This window comes from Camellia sinensis, chromosome 1 (genome assembly GCF_055761805.1).
Source record: "Camellia sinensis isolate YWXY chromosome 1, ASM5576180v1, whole genome shotgun sequence".
Taxonomy (NCBI): Eukaryota; Viridiplantae; Streptophyta; class Magnoliopsida; order Ericales; family Theaceae; genus Camellia; species Camellia sinensis.
This window is the reverse complement of record NC_138961.1, coordinates 16,292,161-16,304,460: the sequence shown is the minus strand read 5'-3', so window position 1 is coordinate 16,304,460 and position 12,300 is coordinate 16,292,161. Positions and strand designations below refer to the sequence as shown.

General features: G+C 34.8%; 1 protein-coding gene across 1 annotated transcript; it reads left to right on the top strand.

Moving 5' to 3' along the window:
• Nucleotides 1–4,061: 4,061 nt before the first annotated feature.
• Nucleotides 4,062–5,740, top strand: LOC145789576 (ankyrin repeat-containing protein ITN1-like). Its single transcript, XM_082866435.1, has 2 exons — nucleotides 4,062–4,491; nucleotides 5,026–5,740. Exons 1-2 carry the CDS (start codon nucleotides 4,123–4,125, stop codon nucleotides 5,635–5,637), a joined length of 981 nt encoding a protein of 326 aa, XP_082722561.1. The 5' UTR covers nucleotides 4,062–4,122; the 3' UTR covers nucleotides 5,638–5,740.
• Nucleotides 5,741–12,300: the final 6,560 nt, after the last annotated feature.

Sequence of the window (12,300 nt, the reverse complement as noted above, 5' to 3'; positions counted from 1 at the left end):
GCGTGCCCGTGTGCACGCATTTCGAGGCACTCCATTTTTATCCGCCGGCATCCTATGTGAGTGTGGCTGAGGCTCACTCATGTTGGTATAAGCCCATATCATGTTTTCATGTCATTGCATCGCATTTTTGCATCGTCTCGGTTTGCGTGCCCGTGTGCACGCATTTCGAGGCACTTTTATTTTTATCCGACGGCATCCTATGTGAGTGTGGCTGAGGCTCACTCATGTTGGTATAAGCCCACATCATGTTTTCATGACATTACATCGCATTCTATCACTGCCTCGGTTTGCGTGCCCGTGTGCACGCATTTCGAGGCACTTCATTTTCATCAACCGGCTTCTTATGTGAGTGTGGCTGAGGCTCTCTCATGTTAGTATAAGTCCATGTCACATTTTCTATACCATTTTAGTCACTTGCATTGCATTCTGTCATTTTCTCGGTTTGCGTGCCCGTGTGCACGCATTTCGAGACATCTCATTTTCATAGCATTGTGTATGTTAGGATTGCATCTTAGTGGCATTTCATGCATATCATGCATATTGCATCGTGTCCGGAATAGGAGTTAGCCCGGGCACGGGAAACAAGGTACATTTCGTACTCCGAGTGACGAAATGTGTCTCAATTCCCCAGTCACCGACGCTCCGGATTATCCATGAAGGAGTTAGGTTTTAGCTGTAATTTCATGTGCATTCATCCTATATTGAGCTGTGCATTTCGATTTCTCGGCCATCATGCCTCGGTATGCGTGATTGGTGGCACGAGGATCGAGACATGCATATATCTGTGTAAATACATTGCTATGCCCCTTTTCTACTCTCTGTTGCAGCAAATCAGGAATCAGCAACTTTCTGGGACTTGGCACGCATTTAAAGAACAGGTGTAAACAGAGGCTAATTGGGGCATTCCGGTGGATTTCCGCGCAAGACAACCCGGACATGCATCATCCATCAGAAGCAAGGCAGTCCCTGGCTTGCATGCCAGTTTTATTCGCTTTCCTAGTTAATTCTTTAATTAATTAGAATTCTGTAATATTTTGGACTGTAATATTCTTTTATTCGGGACTGTAATATTGGGACTGTATATTTATTCGGACCCTTCGAGTGAGGGCACAACTGTAATAAGTGTGCGTGTGTGTGTTGTATGTCTTCCAACCCCACGTCTTTCTCCCTTTTATTTATCTGCTTATGATGGTTAGATTAGGGCATGTTTAAATTAGCATACAGTATGATAGCATGTTTGCATTCATTCATCTGTTTTGCATACACCGGGCTCGGCGCATCATACTAACTGCATTGTATTTTCAATTCCAAATTGAATACATGATAATTGTAGCATTTCATATACCATCTTAGAATAGCCGAGCCTGCTATAGCTGCATTTTGCATGTGTTGCATTAGGCATTTCTGTATACTTAGGATCATGCATGGATTTCTAATACAGTTTTTGTTTTGGCTTGGAGTACCCGGTAAGTTTTATGCTTTAGCATCCTTGCATGCGTGTGAGTGTTGCCATGAATAGCATGCTTACCATGAGGCTATGTGCTTATCTGATATATCTTCCTGAATGCCTGTGGGTGAAGGTTGGGTTATCTGAATTGGAATAAATCATCAAATGTTTCAAGCCTACCTGCGGGTAGCAAACCATTTTCAAAAAACAAGCATGAAATGTTTTGTTCCAATTCAGGCGATCCAGTCTATACTTGTATGCTGTGAGCATCACATAGTAACCTAGGCTAATAAACCGGAATAAGAACTCGCAATGTTTTCAAAAATCGATATCATGGTTAGTAGAGGCCGGTCTATGACCGGGCGAGCGGGGGTGCTCACGAAGTGACCTTCCCCAATCGTACCCAAGTTCCCGAGCCGAGGCAACTTTGGTGATGACGGACACGTGGCCTTTTGGCACCGAGTCAGGGTTTCCTAAATTTCCCAAAATAAAATATTTAGGTGGCGACTCTGTATCTGGCAAAGCAGTCCATGTTTGGCACTTCTTTCAAAAAATCAGTTTTCCTAAAACGATTTGCCGGATTTGGACTCTTTGGTTCAGACTTAGAACCGTGACTACGAAAAGTCGAGTCCGAGCTGTAGCGAGGTCCCCCCGCGGGGCTTGTTACAATGACATTGTTAAAATTGAATGACTTCCTACTAATTACATATTTTTCATTAATCTTACAGACATTGCTCTAACCTTGGTTCAGCGCTACCCTAATTTGGCATGCATAGAAGAAGTCTCTCCTTTGGAGAAAATTGCTGCAAAATGTTCTTCATTTCGAAGTGGAACCTCCTTAAACTTTTGGCAGAATTTAATCTATACGTGTTAGTCTCTTCAATATTCTTTCTTATCTATTACCTATTCTTAAAATTTTCTTTATTGATTTTTTTTTTTTTTTTAATCCATTTGTTGGCAAAATGATGGACTACCTATACCAGTAGTTCCCAAAATTGTACTTTCTTGCACTTTAGTTAAGGAAAGAGGATATATAATCTAGTTAAAGCAAAAAAATTCTATGAATTTCAATCCATAAATCATTTTATACGAGCATAATTTGTTGGGATATTTTAACAAAAATAAATTATATTTGATAAAATAATTATAGTTTTATTACAAATTAATATTGTACATAATATGTATTTATTAGAAACTTTTAATATTTATGAAGGATTAAATTCATTATTAATTCTATTGATTATACAACTCCAATATAAACCCATCCTCTACACCTATTTTGAAAAGAGTAATGCTACACTTACTACTTGTTTATATCATTTTCAATGTACCACCTTATGTGTTAGCACATCATTTGATATAAATATGAGTGATGATACCCATTACACAAATTATGGGTTATCTTGGAGAAGAAGAGTGAATTGAAAGGTGGAATGTTTTTTTAGAGAGTTTTATAGTACTTTTGTATATTTTATATGTTTTGGGCACCTCTGGTTCTTGACATGATTCAAGTTTTGGATGGTAATGAATATTGGATGAAAGACGTTATGAGCATTTTGAGTTTTATCTTAAAACTGCTTTACTCTAATTGTAACTTGACGAGGGAATGAAAAACAATTTTAAGATAGTGACAATCCGACTCTCAAAATCTTACATCTATTTTTCTCTACTCATGTTTTTGTCTATATATTATTTATTGTCTCTGTTACTACAATATTTGTGCTCAATATCTTTGCTAATTATTTTGCTAGACTAAAATAATTCACTAAACTTTCCAGTCTCTCTCTCATGTAGATGTTCCTGTGGAATTGGAAAACATTGCAAAGCCCCAAAGCGGAGGAGATATTAAGAATCCTATCGACTGCTTGATTTATGGTAACCTTTAATCTAACTCCATCCCCACAAAATACCATATATTTATAGGGACAAAAAATTAATGAAATATGGTGTGTTTGGTTGTAGGAAAAATTTGATTGTTTATTAAACATTATTTTTTAAGGTAAAATTGGCATTTTGGATAACAAAGAATGTTGACAAGTAGTGTAATTTCAAAAACCTCACTAATCCCCCTCTAAACCTGTCAATCAAACAAAACAACCCAAATAATTTATCATTCTCCTCAAATTTTCCAACTCGCGGCCCTCTTGCTTTCCACTATTGTCAAAAAGGAAAATACATTTCATTTTGCTCTGTCATGTCATCCCTTTTCACTTATTACTAAATCCATACCACAATGCGTATCCACAAAAAAGTAATGATAAAATTTAAATCATAGCTTGGGAAAAAAATACATTTATAATTATTGATTAAAATGATTCATTATGAGCATTACTTGTGATTGAAAATCTATGTTTTTGAAATCTTGGCTTTGATTTGGTAGCAGTAAGTTTGCCACCATGGCATTATTGCCTCTCATATTTTAACTGGTTTAGTATTTGTTGTGCAGTGAATCAAAGATTGCGTACAATGTTTTGGAAAGTTGTTGAAAAAATTGGTAGGGATCGGGGTGAATATATACCCTTTTTTTTTTAAAAATGTTTTTGCTAGACTATAATTCATTTTTTAAACTAAATCTTTAAAAAAAGTTCATTTTAATTATAGTGCCACACATAAAGCACATCCGAGAAAAGAAATTGGTACACTGTCAAGCACAGAAGCTTGTCGAATGCATTTGCATGGAAGTTGCAAAAAAAAAATTCCCAGAAGTTGTTAGGATATTTGCACGAGCGTTACAAGAAGCAACATCGGCTGGGATTCATGAAATTGTTGAAAATATTATAGATTCATGCCCTACTATGATTCAGTTTCCTACCACAAAGACGCAAAGCATATTCCAATATGCAATTGTATGTCGTCGTGAAAATGTGTTCAACCTCGTATATCAACTTGTGGAGTCTAGTTATATATTTCTGTCACGACAAGACGTGTCAGGGAACAATGCTCTGCATTTGGCTGCATTGTTGGGACCTCGGCAGCAACTCAGTATCAGAGTAAGTGCAGCTGGTGCAGCTCTACAAATGCAGCGCGAATTGCAATGGTTTAAGGTAAAATTTTCCATTCCCCAAAGGAAATAAATAAAATGATCAAGCAATTTCTTTATATTTCATTCTTCTCTTAATTACTTGACTTACCACACAAGTTACATATGCCCATATTACTATCCATGTTTTTAACTATGAACTTTGTCAATTCAGATGTCTTAGGACAACCCCTACCATACTCAAACTAGAGGTTGTTGATCTTAAAGCTGTGTTGAATCATGGATTTCGATAGAGATTTAGAAATAGAAAAGAAAATCAAAATTTTTTTTTCTTCTTCTTATATGTTTCATTCACATTATTTTCACGTTTTCTCTTTCCCTTTTTAAATCCTTATCTAAATCTATGATCCAAAAACATCTAAGTCTGAAATAGATGAAAGTTGCTTTCTGATTCCAAAATCCCCAAGTTTTGATGCAAAAACTTTCTCGACTGATATGTCTCATGACAACCCTTTCCCACTACTCAGATTAAAGGTCATTGAGTTTTTATGAAAATTGCCTTTATCATTCGAAAGCTATTTTTTGTTAATTTGTACAGGAAGTGGAAAAATTGGTACAGCCTAGAGACAAAGAAGTGAGGAACACTAATGGAATGACACCTGCAGAAGTATTTACTGATACACACCAGGAGTTGGTAAAGGAAGGAGAGAGGTGGATGAAAGACACTGCCACTTCATGCACAATTGTAGCTGCCCTCATTGTCACCGTGGTTTTTGCGGCTGCCATTACAGTGCCAGGTGGAAACAACAATGACGGACATCCATATTTTTCCAAACATAAAGCCTTTTTAATCTTCGGCATATTTGATGCATTGGCTCTTTTCTCATCCATTACTTCTGTGTTGATGTTCTTGTCCATCCTTACTGCTCGCTACGCAGAAGAGGATTTTCTCTATGCTCTCCCCAAAAGATTAATCATTGGTCTTGTTATGTTATTTGTCTCTATATTATCCATGATGATTGCCTTTGGAGCCACACTCTATCTAATGTTTGGAGATAATAAGGTCTGGATTCTTGCTCCTGTCGTTGGATTCTCCTGCATACCTGTGACCTTGTTTGCAGTCTTGCAATTTCCTCTCCTTGTAGTGATGATAAAATCCATTTCGGGTTCGGGCATCTTTGGCAAGCGAAGTGATCGTATGCTCATGTAGGTAAAAATTTAAAAAACATCAAATGTTGAGAGTGTGAAAACATATCTTCTCCAAACTCCTCTAGTATTCAATGGTATTTCAAATTACAATTGCTATTTGATTATTCAATTGCTTTGTAACTAATGAGTTATTACTGTTTGATTATTTTGTCATTGTTGTCAAATTTCAATAACAAAATATGTGAGTGGTAGTCATGTATGTGAGTTATTGCTGTTGGTATTGGTTTGGCTATTTTCTCTCTATTTCTTTTATGATGGGATTCACAAATGGTATTTATATTTAATTTTTTATTAAAGGAAATTTATTAAAAAAAATTCTTTGAAGTATTTGTATCTTAATTAGTTTATAAGATATTCTTATATATATTCTAATAAGTCTTATTATTTTGGACATTTGATCTACCAAATTCTAATTCTCATATTTAAGGTTATGGACAATTTTACCCTTACAAATATTTGTTAAACCCTTAGTAACTTGGTGACGTGAACATCCACATTAAATAAATTTGACAATATGAATGTTCGCATTATAAAATATTCACATTGTCAATGTGAATATTAATGCACATTTCACCTTATTATTATTAGGGATATTTTGATAACTATATTATCCATAGGACTTAATAGAACATAGAAAAAATAATTTAAATTAAGTGGAACATAAGTAGGTGAAAAAAGATTTATACATAAATGTCCCCCCCCCCCCAAAAAAAATAGAACAAATAATTATTTGAGTTAATTACATTTTTCACTCTGGTAGACTTAAAGTGTAGGGATCAAATTGTTCAACTTGAAAATATAAAAACTGAAATGAAATTTAGGTCAAACTATTGAGGGTGTGTACTATAACATTACCCCTTTTTGACTTTATTGTTTTCTTGTTAAATAGAACAAATAATTATTTGAGTTAATTATCCTTTTCAGTCCTGTAGACTTACTCCATGTTTGTTTGGGTGGACATGAGCTTGGGATTGGACTAATAGTCCAATAAAATTATTAATCCGATGTTTGGTTAAACAATTGAAGTATGGACTAATTATTTTAAACTTGACTATTAGTTAAGATAGGATACATAATCCAACGGATTCGTAGTCCTAGGACTATTAGTCATGAGAATGCTAATCCAGTCCACCCAAACAAACATAGCCTTAAAGTATATGAATCAAATTATTTAGATTTAAACTACAAAAAACTAAAATAAAATTTAGATCAAACTATTGAGGGTATCTACCATAACATTACCCGTTTTTAACTTTATTATTTTCTTGTTATTGTCTCTACACATCACATGTTAGACGAAATGCTGAAATTGTGGAATGCTCAAGGTGATTCACCAGGTTCTGTGGATCATTTCCTGTTATGGTGGGCAGGGGGGAGTATGAAGAAGATGGAGAGAAAGATATGGAGTGCTATCCCATTGGTTGTGTTGTGGTCAGTTTGGAAACATAGAAATGAGTGTGTTTTCAGAGCATCTAATCCAAACCAAACTGAGTTGTGTGACTTGATTAAGATTATGATAGCTTTGTGGTTGAAACCACTCTTTAAGGATTTTCATTTACAGTCGATGACTTCATTCTCAACTTGAGGCAGATCAGGATGTGTTCGGGAGGAGTTGTGATGCAATGAGTTGGGAGTGATTTGCTAATGGGGGTGGCCCAGGGATTAGGCTAGTTTATTAGCTCTGCTGTTTGTTTTTTGTTTTGTTTTTCTTGGCTGTAGTGTTGGTTAGTCACCAACTTTGGGGTTGTGCTAGCATAGAATCGGGGTAGGCTTCACAGCGTCAACTTAGTTGGAATGACGTAAGTCTATTGTAATGCTCTTTGCATTCCTCCACTTTGTTGACGTAATTCAAATGGTTGTACATTTATTCATTAATAAAGATCCTTTTTGACCGATAAAAAAAAAAAAAAAACATTTTAGACGAAAGCAAAGTGGTTTTTGAATTAAGGATTTGAGACGATTTGTTGAGGAAAATAAAAATTCTATTTTATTTACTTTTTATTTTTATTTTTTCCCTATAAATCTCAAATCTTAAATCCAAACACAATTTGAAAAGAAAAAAGAAAAATGTGAGTGAAATGTAAATGAAAAATAGTTACATTTCACTTATATTCTTTTCTTTTCTTTTCTAAATCCTTATTCAAATCTAGGGCAGGACAAATATCCATTCAACCCGCTAAAACCGAATGACCCGAACCAATCCGCTACAGAATGTACGATTTCAATGGTTTGAGCGGATGAATGTGGATGCATTTTCCCAATCCGCCTAAGTTTGAACGGGTGGCAAACCACCCGATTTGCCAACACTCCTAAGAAAATGATGTTATAGCCACCCGACCCAACCCAATCCGGTGAAGCCACCCGACCCAACCCAATCCAAACACAACCAATAGACATCACATGACAAATATGCTAATGGCATCTAATAAAACCTTAACAATTCAATTGGGTACATATACATTTTTTGCCACAGAAATGTTATCTACTGAGTCCAAAATGTTTTCAAGTAGTTAGGATTTGGGTGGATTTGGCTGTAGGAGGTTTATCAACATTGATCACTGCTAAAAAGACGTTGCATTGCATGTGAAGGACGGTTCACATGCTCTTTTCTTATTAATTACCAGGTCTCATATTTTTTTTTAAATTTCATTCATATGTAACTATGAGATGTTTGTTGTTTTAGAAACAACCCAAAACTACTTGTTTTAAACGTTTATTTTTGGATTAATTACACTAAGACCCTTTAATTATTAAAAATTATTATTTTATCTTCTTTATCGATGAACTCATTGACTCCTCTATTGTGCCTAGGACTCAAGGACTCAGAAAGAAACACCAAACACACACAGAAAAGAGACACACAAAGATTTACGTGGTTCGATAAATCACCTACGTCCATGGGCAACGAAACTCTCAGTAATTGAACAAAGAGATACAAGTTCTTCTCTATACTCAACCTCACCTTACTCACTGATCTCACTCTGTTTTTAGCTCATATTTGCTCATCTCTCACCCTCTTTATTAATGGAGGCCATTTTTTCCTCTTCCTTACGGTACTCCTTTTGACAAACTTGCACATGGCAAGTCTTCAACCACTTCAGACTTTGAGCATCCTTCTTTCGGTGCCTACACCCTGACTTGGAGTATCCGAGCCAACTACCCCAACATCCTCAACTATGAAAATCATATAAACACACCCTTTTGGGAGGTGGCTTAGAGAGGATTTACAGGGGTGAAAGTAATACATTTTTACAGTTGAGTGGGTCAAAATATATATGGTTTATATATGAGAAAAGTAAAGTAATATTAGTTAATAGTTGAGGAGTCTTAGTGTAAATAATATTTTTTGAAAAAAATAATTTATTGTTTATGTTCATAAAAATTATGGATAAAAACTTGTCTGATATTTATTTTTGTTTTTATAAAACTCTAAATCTCAACGTGTTTTACAATTAAAGAAAGAATAATTTAAATATTAGGGACCAAATTAAAACACTTATCTTCTCTATGCTTGTCTTGCCCGGTACACCTGCGACTTTGTTCGTGTTCCTGCGATTTCCTCTCCTTGTAGACGTGTTCAAATCCACCTACTGTACCATTTTTGTTAAGCAAGATGTTGATATGCTCCACTAGGTCACTTCAAAACAAGTTCAGAGACTCCATATATATATATATATATATAATCTTCAGCTCAGCAACTGTTTATATATTCAGTGGTTCCTACTCTCATTTCTTCTCTAGAATTCTCTCGATAAGAACTTGTAATATTATTTGTGTTATTAATAATAATAAAAGAAATAAGCTAATATCATTATAGAATTATTTAGAACTTTTTATAAAATAATGTAACAATGGATATATAGTACTGTAATTTTAATTCAGAAACAAAAAAATAATCCAATTTTTTGGATGGATAGTTCACAATCAAATGTAGCATTATTTTGGGTGTTGGGAAGAGCTAAATATGTAAGAAATTATTAAAGGTGACAAGCTCATCTTAATTGTAAAAGTAAATATGTAAATAAATAAATAAAATTAAATAATTAAATAATAAATTTGACAATTTAAAAATTTAAAAATATGATAAATTACTCAGATATATAAAGGAGCTTTATTTGAAATTTCTCCCAAGTCTCTAATCATGTATGTTTGGATTCAGAATTAGATGAGATATTTGGGAAGAGAAGAAAATGTAAAGGGAAGGGAAATCAAGAACTGGCATGTATTAATTTGATTCACAAAATTTCAAAATTGTGTCAATTTTAATTTTTAATTTTTATATATTATCAATTAGCATATTACCCGTGTTATATACGGAATAAAATAATATATTATTTAATAAAAATATGATAATTATATTTAATTTTTTTATATTTTGTAAAATAAAAGTTAAATGAAAGCTAGTCAATCGGGGATGTTCTTAATTGTTTAAAATTAAGAAAATTAAAAAATTAGTATGAGGTATTGATCATAAGGTTTCTCACTAAAAATCTTCTTTTGTTCATATAAAAGTGAGCATAAGATTCACTTTATGTAAGTGAAATAATTCATTTTTTCTTTCTGTTCTCGATGTGGGATTATAAAATAAAAGTTAAATGGAAGCTAGTCAATGGGGATTTTCTTAAGTGTTTAAAAGTTAACAATTGTTTGGGTGGAAAATTTATTTCAAAACAAGCAATTTTAGCCGTTCAATTTTAATTAGGTCAATCTTTAATTTATTTCGAATAAAACAAATTTAACCAATATATTTTGATAAAACGGCTAAAATCGCAATTAAACTAGCGAATCAGTCAAACCGAAAATAGTTCACCCTATCGGCTAGGTCAAAGAACCAACCAACTTTTACAAAAATTAATTAATTAAAAAAAATTATATTTTATTTTAATTTTAAAATAAAAACTGTCTTGAACTGAAACATACATAACACTACAATATTAAATGGGAGCATAAGGTTTATATAGTGAAATAACTCATTTTTTCATCCCTTTCCTGATGTATGATTGTAAAATAAAAGTTAACAATTGTTTGGACAAGAAATTCATTTCTAATCAAGCAATCTCAATCGTTCAGTTTTTAATAAGCTCAATCTTAGCTTATTTCAAATCTAACAAATCTAAGGAATATATTTTGATAAAATAGCTAAAACCGTGGTTAAACTAGTGAATCAGTCAAATCGAAAATGATTCAGCTTAATCGATTAGGTCAAAAGACTAACCAATTTACAACAAAATTAATTAATTAAAACTTTTAAATTTTATTTTAAATTTAAGGGTCCTGCTTAAGTGTGCAACCCCCTTAAGGTTGCACACCATATGCAACCCAATTGTTAGCCGTTAGATTACAATAATTGATCAAGACCATTGAATTATTTAATCGTGAAAAAGTTGAAACCGGGGCAACCGGTTAATGCTTGTATTTGCATGATTGCATCCCACTCACTCTCTGTATTTCGTCTCTATCTCTCTCTGTTCTTCTCTCTGTGTAAGGTTGAGTCAGTGTAACTGTTGATTTCCATTAACAGGGAGAAGCCCCTGTTGGGTTCGTTCCATTGACGAAGCTCTGTAGGGAACAGTATAACGGGCAATTTCCAACAACAACGTAACTACAAGGCTGTGTTGGTTCCATTGCTGAAGTGAAGCCCTTCTCTCGAACTAGATATGAGGTATGGAGCTGTCTCCCTCTCTCTGTCTCCCTCTCTGTCTCTCTGGCCCGTTCACTTCAGCTATTTTCCCTCAACTAAACCCCCATCCTAACTTCAACCGCTCTATGCTTCGCTCCAACGGAAACCCCTCCATTGGCAGCTAACCATTCTCTTTCTCTTTCTCAAGCGAGTGTTTGTGTTTGCACAAACAGCTAAACCGTGTGAAAATGTTATGTTTGTGTTTGTGTTAACATTTTTCGGTCATCAAGTAATTGTTTGTAGTAATGTGATGTGCAGTATGGCCCTAACGGAAGTTAAAAGGGAAGGTGATGATTATGACATTCCAAATGAAGCAGATGACATTCGTTTGATGAATGAAAGTCGGGCAGAACCTGATCATGGTTGCGAAGCTGGTCCGAGCAATGAAGAAGCAACCAACATGAACGTTGAAGATGGCGGAGTCGATGTGAAAAAAGAAATGGTTGACGATGCTCATCGCAATGACATGGTTGGTGATGTTGAACGTGCTATTCTGGAACAGAAATTTGATTCGGTCGAAGATGGAGAAGATTTCTACAATGCGTATGCTAAAGCTAAGGGATTTAGTATACGAAAATCCAGATTTAACACAAATAAAGAGGGAAAGGTCGTTAGTAGGCTGTGGTTGTGTTCAAGGGAAGGTCAGAGATTACCAAAATACTTGGACCGTGTTGCTGAGAAGAGTAGAGCTCCCAAGGCACTAACAAGAGTAGGTTGCAAAGCCCAATTTCGCATACGGTACGATGCGGATGCTGGTGAAGGGGGAAAGTATGTTGTGACTCACTTCGTCGCAGACCACAACCATGAATTGGCGGAACAACACTGTGTGATGTATCTGAGGTCACATCGCAGTTTAAACAGCGCTGACAACGCTCAAGCAATGGCTATGCGCAATGTCGGTGTGAAGACTAGCCAAATCATGGACTATATGGTAAATCAGTCCGGGTCTTATGAGAATGTTGGTTTCATCCGTACGGATCTACA

Coding starts and splice junctions, on each gene's coding strand:
- LOC145789576 (XM_082866435.1), top strand. CDS start 4,123: ATGGAAGTTGCAAAAAAAAAATTCCCAGAAGTTGTTAGGATATTTGCA. Junction 4,492..5,025: donor GCGAATTGCAATGGTTTAAG/GTAAAATTTTCC, acceptor TAATTTGTACAG/GAAGTGGAAAAATTGGTACA.